Source organism: Charadrius vociferus, unplaced genomic scaffold (genome assembly GCF_000708025.1).
Source record: "Charadrius vociferus isolate BGI_N301 unplaced genomic scaffold, ASM70802v2 scaffold459, whole genome shotgun sequence".
NCBI classification, from domain to species: domain Eukaryota; kingdom Metazoa; phylum Chordata; class Aves; order Charadriiformes; family Charadriidae; genus Charadrius; species Charadrius vociferus.
The window spans coordinates 202,410-214,851 of record NW_009650249.1 but is presented as its reverse complement, the minus strand read 5'-3'; the positions used below and the strand labels follow the sequence as shown (position 1 = coordinate 214,851).

Here is a 12,442-nt window from a genome sequence, read left to right as displayed (position 1 = left end):
AAAGTTATCATATAAACGTTTATAGTCTAACTTATACAGTGAGAATATTTATATTCTGAGCTCTTATATTGATTTTAAGCATTTTTTTCTTTCAGGGTGAGATTGCTTCTGTTCAAAGAAACGGTAACATCCTAGGAATACACAAGGTGTTAAAGACCACACCATTCACGCAGACCAAGCAAAGCTTTCGCCTAAAAGGAATAAAAAATAAACATGGCAGAATTTACAGGTTACAAGGAAACCTCAAATCGGCACTTACGATTCAAACTGCAGAGTCTTAGTCGCCGCCTTGATGAACTGGAGGAAGCAACCAAAAATCTGCAGAAAGCAGAGGATGAGCTGCTTGACCTCCAGGACAAAGTTATCCAGGCAGAAGGCAGCAACTCCAGCATGCTGGCTGACATTGAAGTGCTGCGGAAGAGAGTGCTGAAGATCGAAGGCAAGGATGAAGAAATTAGGAAGGCTGAAGAGCTTTGCCGGTTAATGAAAGAAAAACTTGAAGAGGAAGAGAGCCTCACCCGAGAGCTGAAGTCAGAAATCGAACACCTTCAGAGGAGAATGGCAGAGCTGGAGAAACTGGAGGAGGCCTTCGGCAGGAGCAAGAACGACTGTACGCAGTTGTGTCTTAGCCTCAATGAAGAAAAGAACTTAACCAAAAAGATATCTACAGAATTAGAAATACTTAGAGTGAAAGTGAAAGAACTGGAAGCATCTGAGGACAGGCTGGATAAAACTGAGCAGAGCTTAACAGGCGAGTTAGAAAAACTGAAATCCTTAGCACTGAGCTTTATCACTGAAAGAAAACATTTTAATGAAAGAGAAAAGCAGAATGAAAAAATAATCCAGGAGCTAACACAGAAACTAGAACAAAACAATAAACTAAATAGGGCAGATCAAACTAGAAATGCATCCAACTTGCTAGAAAGGTCATCAAATAATCTCCTGGACAGAAATGATTTGAGAATTGAAGATGACTTGACTTCTGCATTGCCCTCTAAGGAGACCAGGAGGAAGGGAAGCGTGGATTACTTGAAACACGTAGAAAATGAAACCAGGAATAAATCAGAAAACCAAAAGAATAAAAATCAGGAAGACAACAAAGTGAAAGATCTCACCCAAGAAATTGAGAAACTCAAAACTCAGATCAAACGTTTTGAATCTTTAGAAGAAGAACTTAAAAAAATGAGAGCAAAACACAGTGACCTGCAAGACAGTTACTTAAGTGAACAGAATAAAAACAAACTCTTAACAGGTCAGCTAGAAGAAATAAAAATGCAAATTAAGAAACAGAAGGATCTGGAGAATGGAGACGTCGAAAATGAAGATACAAGCTTTTCTAGCAGAGGAAAACACGACAGGCCTAAATACAGAGGTGTCACAGCTGATTTCACAGCTGCTAAGCACAAGCCAAGGGAGCTCTCACCCCAGCAGCGCCGGGAAAGAGCAAGGAACAGAGATTTCTCTGTCAGTAATGACAGCTACAGCCACAGTGGTAAGCAGGTGCCCAGTCCAAGCTTAATGAACAGAAAAGCAGGAAAAGCATCTGGTGCATCTGCCCTTTCAGACACTGCTGTGACAGATACAAAAAGACTGGAAGAGAAATCCACTTTTTCTTCTGGTCAGAAGGAAGGCTGCATCATGCAGAACGAGGGGAAGAGATCAAAAGAGCAGCCATCTGTCCTCAGCCGATATCCTCCTGCTGCACAGGAGCAGAAATCTTGGAAATCACCATCCAAACCTGTTGCTGATGCAGGGCTGAGATCCAAGGTTGAAAAGCCATCTCAGGTGCTCCGTGGCAACAGTCAAACCAGCGCTGTTGCACGGGATGAAAAGTCAAGCAAAGGAGAATCAGTGGCTTCTTTGGCTGAGAAACTGAAAATAAGTCAGGCAGAAGTCAGTGACTGCTCCGGGAACACGCTACTCACCAGGGGTAGTCACACCTCTTCCAACGGTACTGCTTCAGCGTACAGGTACCACCTCTCCTCTCATGTGTCGGCCTCAGACTCCACTGGCTCTAAAGCAGACGCAGTGAACACTTTTACTGCATCACACAAACAGCCCTTGGAGGGGAGGGCTAAAAGAGCAATAATCTCTCAGGAAAAAGAATTCGCAAACACATATCCTGAAAGCACGAAGCCTTCAACGCTAACAAAGCACTCCCATCACTCCAGGAGTCAGGAAGACATTCTGCAGATTCTCACAGGTCTTGATAAAGAAGACAAGGAGCAGTATTCAGCTTCAGCAATGGATCACGTAAACGCTGGTTTAAAAACGGACTCCAAAACCATCCAGAGCAACCAGGAAAAACTTAACTCAGATGAAGAATGGGGAAGAAGCAAAAAAGCAACCATTCAGTCAGATTTTGAGACAAGAAAGAAAGTTGGTTCCAAGCAGTTCTCCAATTCCAGGGGAGTTTTTAGAGCATCACTTTTTGAAAATGACAAAAACACTGTAAATGATGAAGACTCCACAAAGTGTATAAAGCCATCAGATGCCAGCACTGGAGAATTTAAATCCAGAAGGTCGTTCAGCCCAAGAGAAGCTTTGAGATCAAAAGCTGTCATTAAACCTGCAATTGTTGAAAAGGATATGAAGGCAATCATGGGAGGGACTGTTTCAGAGGCAGAGTCAGAAAAACAGAAGTCTGTTTTTAAAACGGTAACAAATAAAATGACAAGCAGCATCACAATCTTCCCTTCTGAGTCAGCAGCTCTAAGGACCAGTGCAGATACAGCAGCAAAGGAAAGGCATGTTGCCACCAGCAACATCAGAGTTGCTCCAAATGAGCCTTCACCAGTTGCAAACCATCTCCCCACGCCCTTTGAGATATCAGTTAATAAAAGTGCTCTGAAATTACCTGAGGCGGACAAAATTGGAGAGGCAGCACCAAGAAGTAAAGCAGAAACAGTGGTCTCCAGAAGCAGCATTATGATAAAGACTTCTGAACTCACAGAAAGGAACAGTGAGCCGCCTTCAGAGACAATCAGCTGGAAGAGCCATGGCTTTTCAGATGCAGCTTCACCTGAAACAAAACACGTCACTGTGAGAAGTTCCTGGAGAACAAGACAAGGCTTACATTCCCTGGAGGACTCTCTAACCAAAGTGGGGAAAAGTGCAGCTTCCAGTACTACAAACCTGTGTCAGTCCTCAGTGGACCTCTCAGAAGTGGAAGGGAACAGTACAAGAACAAACTTCCTGGAGCAGACCTCAGCAAGGCCCAGTGCCACGGCTAATTCCCGGAGTGCCCCTGAACTGGGGTCCCGAAGGACCAAAAGTAACTTAAGTGCATCTGAACTGCTAACATGCAGGAGCTATGCAAGTGATCCTACAGCGGCTTCTGCTTGGCATCGGACCACGCTACCTGTAAGTATCCTATGTTAAACACACTTGTCTTTCAGTTGCTGTGGTTTTCCAAGTTGTCTGTTAGCTGTAGGGTGCGCGATTTGAAATTCTTACAGTTTATTTCCTGAATTTATTTCCTCTCCCAGCTCCTGCTATCTTTGGTGGAGCATCTCATATGTGAAGTACCTGATTTAGACTTCTTGAAACTAGATCCATCTGCCTGGGTCTTGTAATCCCATGTGAATAACTATATAGCAGCATTTGGTCTTGCCAAGATCAGAGAAGACATAGTCACAGCTTATGTAGGACGTGGTATGCTTTGCAGAGTGGCTTTGCATGGCATTGTCAATTTGGAATAGTAAAGAAAAAATGATGGAAATGAGCAGATTTTAATAGGGTTGTGCCTCAGGTAGAGCTCTAATGGCAGTTGTAGAGATATAGCTCTTTTTGGTGACCTGTGTGGTTTCCCCATGTGAAATCAGAGCTCAGAGCTAGACTGGAAACGCTTCCCGGGCATCTCCTAAACAGGTGAATGGTGGCTGGTTACACAGGGCTGCTCCCTTCTTGGTCTGGGTCAATATGCCACCTGAAAAGAAGCAAGAGCCACAGGGATGGCTGTGCTCTTTTCTTGTTCCTTTGGCTGGTACCAGTGAAGGGAGTCCTTCAAAGCAGGGCTGACACATGCAGACTTGAGCTATACTTCCCACCAGAGTTGCAGGCTCCAGCATATTTCAAGTGAGCTCACTGGCACTGAGTGCCCTTCCAGTTTATTAAACCACATGCTGGTTCCTGCTGCAGCTCCTGCCTCTGCTCTTTATTTAGAGCTGCTGTAAGCACCCGCTGCCGTTGCCAGTCTCCAGGAAGAGCCACCTGCGTAATCTGACAGGGCTTGTGGCAAAGGGGACAGAATCATAACCAAATGACTCTGGCATTGACAAAGATGAGGTTGTGAAGATGTGAAAGGAGTTTTACACTTGCAAAACGTCTGTTCCACTTCTCTGGCAATGAGAAGCACAGAAGAATTTGCACCGTTGCTTTGCTTTGCAGATTCTGTTGCCTGGTGTTACAAAGCGCAGGTTGGCCTTCCAGCTACATTTGGACACGTAGGATACATCAGGGACCTAAGGCATGATGTCTGACATTCATCAGCACCAGTGAGCAACCTAAATTCTCTGTCTGCATCACCCAGACACCGTGCTTGAAGCAGGTGATGGAAATCATGGGGACAAGGGTGTGTGCACGCCTGCTTCTGTCCCACCAGTAGGGTGGGAAGTTCCAAGCCAAGATCATCTCCCTGGCTGGGGTCACTCGTGGGTCACTGGCAGTCTGCACCTCTCTTTCATGAATTCAGGCAGAACTGACATGACTGAGGTTGTCCTTTTGCATAATGGCAACTTAATGTGATTGGGAAGGGGGAGGTCCATCCCTGCGTCTCCCTTTATCCCAGGAGTTTGAATTCACAGCACTCACAACCTCAAGTCTCACAGCTGGGGAGTTCTCCACTTGCAGCTGCACTCACAAGTTGTCAGTCATGGAGTCCTAAAGAATGGGCACTCAGATATTTCTTTCCCATCTTCCCCCTAGCAACCCACCCAGGGCTGAGTGTAGCTCTGCAGTACGTTCTGCAGGTAGTCTCAAGGTCACTGTCAGATCAAATTTGCTAGCTATGCGGTGTGCCTACAACAGCAGGTGAGGTGTACCTGACAGAGGAACCTGACCTCTGCATGGCCATCCTGGGTATCCCTGATGAATTAGCTGGCTTAGCCCTGCCCATATCTGCAGTGACAAGCAGTCAGGAAAGTGATTGCATGGTTAGTTCACACAGGACTGTTGAGTATTCAGTTAGGTATCTCTGCATTATACTTTTAAAATAAAATCACCTCGATGCCACATAGTCACAAATCTGAATTCTTGGTCATAAATTAAGTATAGTTTTAGCTTGTAAACGAGGAGCATCAAGTTACCCTGAAAGACTGCAGATACTCAGATATACCAAATTTCATGTATTTGGGCAGCTCAAATTACTGCATGTGCCCTTGAAAAAAAAACAAAGTATCTGCCTTTAAAGGGTATCTTCAGGCTTATAATATGTGTCATATCACAAGCAGTCTGTTTCTGCTGGGATTTGTGTTTCAGTTAAAGATGTAGTTATTTCTCTGGCAGAAGGCTTGGCACCAAGCTGTGCTGACTTTGCACATTCAGCTTTCCTGTGAAGGCATCACTGTCACTCAATATCACCATAGCTCCACTACCCAAAGTTGAGATTGCCTTAAGAATCCTATTTGGGAAACACAGGGGCTGTGCTGGTTTTGCCAATATACTTCTTCCTTCTCTTCTATGAAATACTCATGATGTCTGACCATTTGCTGCAGCAAAGCCGGAGCCTAAAGCAAGCTGGAAGCTTGGCCCCTGCCTCTTATCCTGTCCCTCAGGACAGACCCAAACTGAGCACCGGGAAATAATTCTTGCAAGGACATGCCATGGCACAAGGTGTAATTTCAGCCTTCTGTTTTTGTACCGCTGATGTAGGCAAATGTCCCTAATGAAGCTACAGGAGGTATCAGCAGCTTTTAGCAATACCTGTGCTACAGAAGCAGCAGCTCTTTGGAGCGCTGCTTTGGGAGACCTAGAAAGCAATAGGTGCTGATGGATGGATGTTGCAGCCTGAGGACTAGCTCCCTCTAGTGCTTGCAGCCAGCCTTCGTCGGGCTCTCGTAGAAGGCATCAGGAGATGCAAGACCTCAAGCAGTCATTCTGCTGGGCTTTGTGTTTCAGGTAATGAAATTGGTATTTCTCTGGTGTGATGTTTGACTGCTGAAAATTTGCGATGCCTGAATGAGTCCAAAGGCACTGGCAGGAAGCGAGCAAATGAGTAGGCAGCAAGGCAAGATGAATTTATTTTTCTTGTGCCTGTGACATTAATATGACTGGAACTGAACTGTGTGCTGCATAAGTTAGGTAAAAACCTAAAGTGAAGCTATGTGTACCTTCTTATGGTGGGTGGGTCTCATGGAAAAGTTTCACTGACAGTATCCAGGGATGTGCTGCCTCTCACCCCTTCTCTGCTTAGGGATTAATAGAAAGTGCATCCATCACCATTTCACCCTGGCTGATGCCACATAAGTGTCTACTTAAGCAGCCAGCCATGCCACATCACTGTTTTCATCTTTCCTTGAACCTCAGTAACCTTGTCCAAGGGTTCTTTCCTGTTTTGTGCGAATCCTAGGGGGTCACCAGTCTGTTCAGAGCAGCTTCCCAGGCACTTGTTGGTGAGCAGCTGGTTGTCCTTTGGGGTGCCATCACCTTCTGCGGTGCCATGGAGCATGCTGAGCTCCACACGGACAAGCCAGAGCTGGCCTGGTGGCCCTTGCAAAATGGACTCAAGCCAGCACCTTGCACTGCAAACCCAGGACCAAAAACCCAGAGCAATTCCAGACCTCTTCATAGTCTCTGAGTCCCAACCCTCTTTTATTTTCCTTCACACAGGATGAAAGCAAAGATTTTGTGCCCAGTTCCAGAAGAAAACAACATGGCTCTTCTGAGTACCTCTTACAGGTTGACACACCAGGGAAAAGGCCAGCCACTAAGATGGAGCTGCAGGACCCCAAATCCAACCCACATGCTCCACCGGGTCTCCAAGCAGAGGAGCAGGTATGTGAGTTCAAGGACCATCACACGGCAAGAAGCCAATATCTGAACTGACCTCCCAGTAACATCACTCAGAGAACTTGTCCAAATGAATGTAAACCTTTTAGGAGAAATCCAGTCTTAAATTAGCATTGCCCAGAGGTGGAGTGTCTACTGTATTGCCTTGGTAAATTATTCTTATTGCCTGTACTGGTAAAATGAACTACCTTGTTTTTCTGTCCTGAACTTGTTTCAGCTAGCTTTATGGCTAAAAACTTTCTCCAGGGAATAAGAGGCACAGCATTTAGTCATCCCCTGGCACACATTAGACAATCAGGGATAGAAAAATCATCGGAGAGACATAATCAGAGCCCCTGACTTTCCTGCTTCAGCTGGCTGCTGTACTACTAGGGTGCTTGTCTGCCGCTACATACCTGCTGCTCTGCCTCCTAAAACACATCTTTCTGGACACATAAAGAAGTGGACAATGGCCCACATTATAGTGACCATGTCTTATTGTCTGAAATATGAAAAAACATGAAAATATGAAAATAAATATGAAAAAAATATTCCAGCCTCTTCACAGGGGACTCCCTTCAGAGGAGGTAGGGGTCCAGGCAGCCTTTAATTTTTAGGTGCACAGCTACACTTATGTCTGTAGAAAGGACTTCCGTTTTCTCCTGCCATTCCCTCTTCGCCTGTGCAGCTGCCCAGAGCAAAGTGCATCTTTCCATTTATGGATCACCCACAGCAGGAAAAATCTTAATACCTCAAACCTGCTGTCAGTGTATCTTACTGGATGTGCACAAGAATTGCTTAGTCTTGATGTGAGAGCAGCAGGACTGCAGCGAGGCAGCTGAGTGCCCTACGTAGTCATACCTCTCTGTGAAGTTGCACAAAATTAAGAGTGCAGAGGGACATGGTCCCAGCTGAGCTTTGCAGACTGGCATTTAGAGACAGGTAATGCTTGCAGTAGAGAGCAGTGAACTGACCCTGTCCCTGTTGGTAGCTGAGGAAGGGGACTCCACAGTGATGCTCTGTGTGGTCACCGAGAGGTTGTCACCCACGGGGACATTCATCTGGCCAGATGGAGACTCCTGTACCTGAGGCTCTGCTGTGCTTCCTTTGTCTGTACAGCAGCAAATAAAAACTTGGGTAAAGTCCGGTCACCATAACATATACATCGTTTGGATCTGTTGTCTTGCCCAGACCTCCACCGACTGTAACAGTAATCTGTATACAGATTAGTACATTAGATCAGCTCCATCTCTTCTGTGCTGTCAGGTGTTGCACATCTCACTTGCCAGATCCACATGCCAGGTGTGGAAGTAGGTGCTGGGTATGCTACAGCATCAAAAAAAGATAATAGGCCCTGCCTATGTGGGGCAGGGCTGGGTCATTCTGCTTTTACATGCTGACAGAGCCTGTATCTTCAAATGATCCTGCCACTATCCTCCCCTGCCCCATTGGGCAGGCATCCTGATGGGCTTTGGCATGGCTGCCTAAGGACAATCATGATACTCTTCCCCAGAGCAAAACTGCTGCCAGAGGCAGCTGCGGGCCCTGGCCAGTCTGTGATGCTGCGGGGTTGTCTTTTACAGGGTGCCTCCCGTGCCTGCCGGACAACATCTCGGAGATGAGTTGTATTCCCTTCCACTCAATGAACACACTGCACAGTGGAGCAAGAGGCAGGATAATACCAAGTTCAAGGGCGTCACACCTGTTTGTAGCCTCTCCACAGGCTTCAGCTAGCCTGAAACCAGTTTTCTAATGCAATTTGCAAGGTACAGGAGCTTTACCAGTGAATTCTTTTTCTTCATTGCTGAAGAGGCAGCTGCAGAGACTTTGCTCAGGGGACTCCCACTTCTCATCTCTGTACCTGCAATCTTAATCTCCTTCATAGGATGATAGATCTGTCTCCATATGGAAACCTTGACTGCATAGCCACTCTGAACAATGGTACTCCCTGGACAAGAGAGAACTGCTTGTTAATCACTTGCATTTAGACAAGGTCCCAGAAGCATCCCTGTGACTACAGTCCACCAGCCCAGGACAGCTGTCCTACACGGCTCCACAACTGAAAGCATTCAGTTCCTAGGGAGAGTTTGCATTCTCCCAATACACCCTGGTTGGCTTGGGTTGTGGTCACCTCAGTACCTGTGTTCCCAGCACCCTCTGTGTCTAGGCAGGAGGAAACCACATCCCACTGGTTGCTTTACACATTAAGAGGGAAGGAGAGCAGAAGGTGGTGTTTAGAAGCAGTTTCTTCCCTATTGCTGTCAGTCTGTGCAACAAGCTTTGCATGACCTACTCATCACCAGCTGAGATCTTGCAACAAGAAGTCATCCTCTGAGCCAAACCAACAGCAGTTCGCGCAGCAGTGAAACCTCCTCCTGACTTAGGCTGGGGTGCTTTTTTACCTGAAGTCCATCACGCCCTGCAGGCAACAACTCTGCTGCTCATTCTCAGCAGTTGAGCCCTAAGGGAAAAAGAAACAAGTGCTTTTCCTTGCAGACAGGCAGAATGTCCTTGTTTCTTCCAAAAAAACAGGGTGGAGACAGCAGGATTGTGCCCTAAGCTGAGCTCCAGTATGGATACCTAGGCAGCCTAGGTCTGTGCCCCTCTTCAGGACCACCCTATCACTATATTTGGGAGTCAGGTATGGTCAGAGGCTGCTTCAAATACAGAGGTACGTTACCCTGCCCATGCCCACAGGCCACCGAGTGCAGGTGGCACCACTGTTGGTGGACACACTGCCTCTGCAGCTCCAAGAGGTGCTCAGCTGTTGGCAGCATCTGCCCTGAGCAAGGTGACTGACTGTATCTGGCTCACTCAGTTGGAGCTCCACCAGTCCTTCCCTTATATCCCACCACTCAGCTGCAAGGCTCACTCACGCTTTTCCTGTCCTGTACACAAACACCACTGACCTCCCCCTAGTGTTTTCTTCTGCCACTTGAAAACAGACACCCCTCTCTGCAGAGGAACAAGGACAGTGCTGCAGAAGGGAGAAGGTCCCTTACCTGTTTTGGAGGTGCAGCAGGAACAGCTGCAACCCACCAGCTCGCGTGTCTGACACTCATTCCCACCTCTCACCCTCCAGACGAGCAGCTACCAGAGCAGTGTGTGTGTGACTATCCATAACATGGACAGGTATATGCCCTGTCTCCTCCCTGTCCCTTGGAATTATATGCCTCAGTTCTGAGAGGCAAGTGAATCAAAAAAACAGAGCTAGTTGGAAAATACCTATGAAAACATTTATATAAAAGGAAAGTGTTTCGATTACTTTTTTTTATTGTTGTTAATAAAGATGGTTTGGAGGAAGGGAAAAATTATTTTTGAAAAAGTGTTCCTTTTTGCAATTTTTAGATGGTTTCCCAAATCTATCTTTTTAACCCTTCATTTATTATTTTATATTTTATGACATGCATAAGTGTCAAGTTGCATAACAAGACAAAAAGATAATGCTTTTAAATTAGTACTAAGTGGCAGCTCTAATAATCTTAAAATTAAATTATATTAAAATAAATTATATTAACTGCTATCTCTTACCATTTCATGACATGGCAGTGCTAGTAGAGAATGGGATAAATATATCAAGTATAATGGCAAAAAAAATTTTAACTCAAAATCCAAACTAAAAGTAAAAGAAACTGAAATTCTGAAGTTAAGTTCAGATTTCTGAAATGCCTCCTCCTGCCCCATGTTTATCAAGAAATATTGAAAATTAGTAGACATTTTGCAATGTGAAACCACAGTATTTTTTTTAATGAGCTTGTGCAATTGCAATATCCACCCTGAGAGCCCTGCTGTGCTCAGAGGTTAACTGTATGGCAGGATCACCACCACCACACAAAAAAACATTACTGGGACTGATGGCTTGAACAGCGTCAGCTTCCCTTGCCTCGTCATGCAACCTTTCAGGCTTTCCATGGCTGATAAACAGACTTGCATCCTGACCAGAAGTGCCGCATCTCAGCAGGGCTCTCACAGGGCTGCCTTGCTTGCTAGCTTCTGCCAGCCTCAGGATGCTATGTTCTGACTCTTTGCCCCTTATTTTCATTTTAAAGAAGGTATTTCCCTTCAAAACTCAACACGCTGCCTCAGGTTCTCTTCCACCCGTAGCATGGGAAACACTGCTGCAAACCCCGCTCCAAGCCAGTGCAGCTGCTCTCCCGCAAGCGGTCCAAATGCCTCCTGCAGCACCTGCTTGCTGAACCTGGGAGTTCTCATCTTGGAAGTGTCTTGGCAGGTACCTGCCCCTTCAGACAGCACAGTAATTATTTACTTCTGTTTGCATTCCCAGACCTGCTGCTGAGCAGCTCTCCAGCTGTATAGTATACACCCAGTTACAGTCACTGTGGAAGACCCACTGCTAACGCCCCTGCTTGCCATTGCAGTTCAGTGTCACAGAGAAGCAGCACATTTAGGAGCCCCCCCCACCCCACCCCTGCATCACGGTGCCCAGGACTGGCAGCTTAGTTGTACAAACAGCCGGACAGCACATACACACTCAAGAGGATGAGGATCACTTTGAGCAGTGACTGTATGGCTTTCCTCCCAGTGATGATCCCATCCTGCTGCAGGACAGCAGTCCACATCTCACAGGACACTTGGGTGCCTGTGCGCATCCATTGGCTCTCTCTTCACGTTCCTGACGTGGATCCAGCTTAGCATAGTGCTTCCAAAGCTCCTTCCAAGGAAACTGGTTTCAGTCCTGGCCAGGAAAGCTCTGCATCCCTAAGACGTGCTGTGTTAATACATGCTTCCCTGTACCTGCCCACAAAACTCTGGCTTACCAATCTGCTTTTGAACCCCACAGCTCATCCCAGTAACACAAGCCCATGTCTGAAGTGCAAGGGAAAAATCCACCAGCAGCAATAGCTGTTGGTTTTCCCCTTCTGTCAGCCAGGACCAGGCCTTTACTTAGCCACAGGCAACGGGAGGGCTTCACCCTGCTGCTCAGCCAGCTCACCACATGCAGCCAGAGCCCCAGCTACTGACCCAGCAGCTCTTCTGGCAGTCTCCTCTCCTCAGGTGCATCTCACAGGTGACATCCCTCCTTTCTCCAGCTGCCTCAGTCCTTTGTTCAGTATTTTACAGCACATACCATGAACTCTTGCTCTAGACTCAGTCCCACTGCTTGTAAATAATGAACACAGATGTCACTCAGTAACTGTACACTGGGTTGTTTTTGCCACAACCAAGACTAAATCTGAGAAAGAAAACTCACCTTAAAATTGAAAGGGGCCATGCCCTCTAATCATGAGTGCAATAGGAGCTGATTGTATTATGAAACTTATAGCAATGACTTCAGGAAACACAATGTGTTTTACTCAAATTGCACACTTTTTTTTGAACAGCTGTAAAATAGAGTATATGTGTAAATATTGCCATCACTGAAGAAGTATTTGTAATTTTAGCATATAAATATAACAGGCTTTTCAGTGGGCTTGATGCATGAAGCTGCGCATCA

General features: G+C 46.2%; 1 protein-coding gene across 1 annotated transcript; it reads left to right on the top strand.

The window, feature by feature from the left end:
- The first annotated feature begins 213 nt into the window (after positions 1–213).
- On the top strand, positions 214–8,609 carry LUZP1 (leucine zipper protein 1). Its single transcript, XM_009892988.1, has 3 exons — positions 214–3,363; positions 6,829–6,993; positions 8,571–8,609. The coding sequence occupies exons 1-3, from the start codon at positions 214–216 to the stop codon at positions 8,607–8,609; spliced, it is 3,354 nt and encodes a 1,117-aa protein (XP_009891290.1).
- The last annotated feature ends 3,833 nt before the right edge of the window (positions 8,610–12,442 follow it).

Coding starts and splice junctions, on each gene's coding strand:
- LUZP1 (XM_009892988.1), top strand. CDS start 214: ATGGCAGAATTTACAGGTTACAAGGAAACCTCAAATCGGCACTTACGA. Junction 3,364..6,828: donor GGCATCGGACCACGCTACCT/GTAAGTATCCTA, acceptor TCCTTCACACAG/GATGAAAGCAAAGATTTTGT. Junction 6,994..8,570: donor GTCTCCAAGCAGAGGAGCAG/GTATGTGAGTTC, acceptor TGTCTTTTACAG/GGTGCCTCCCGTGCCTGCCG.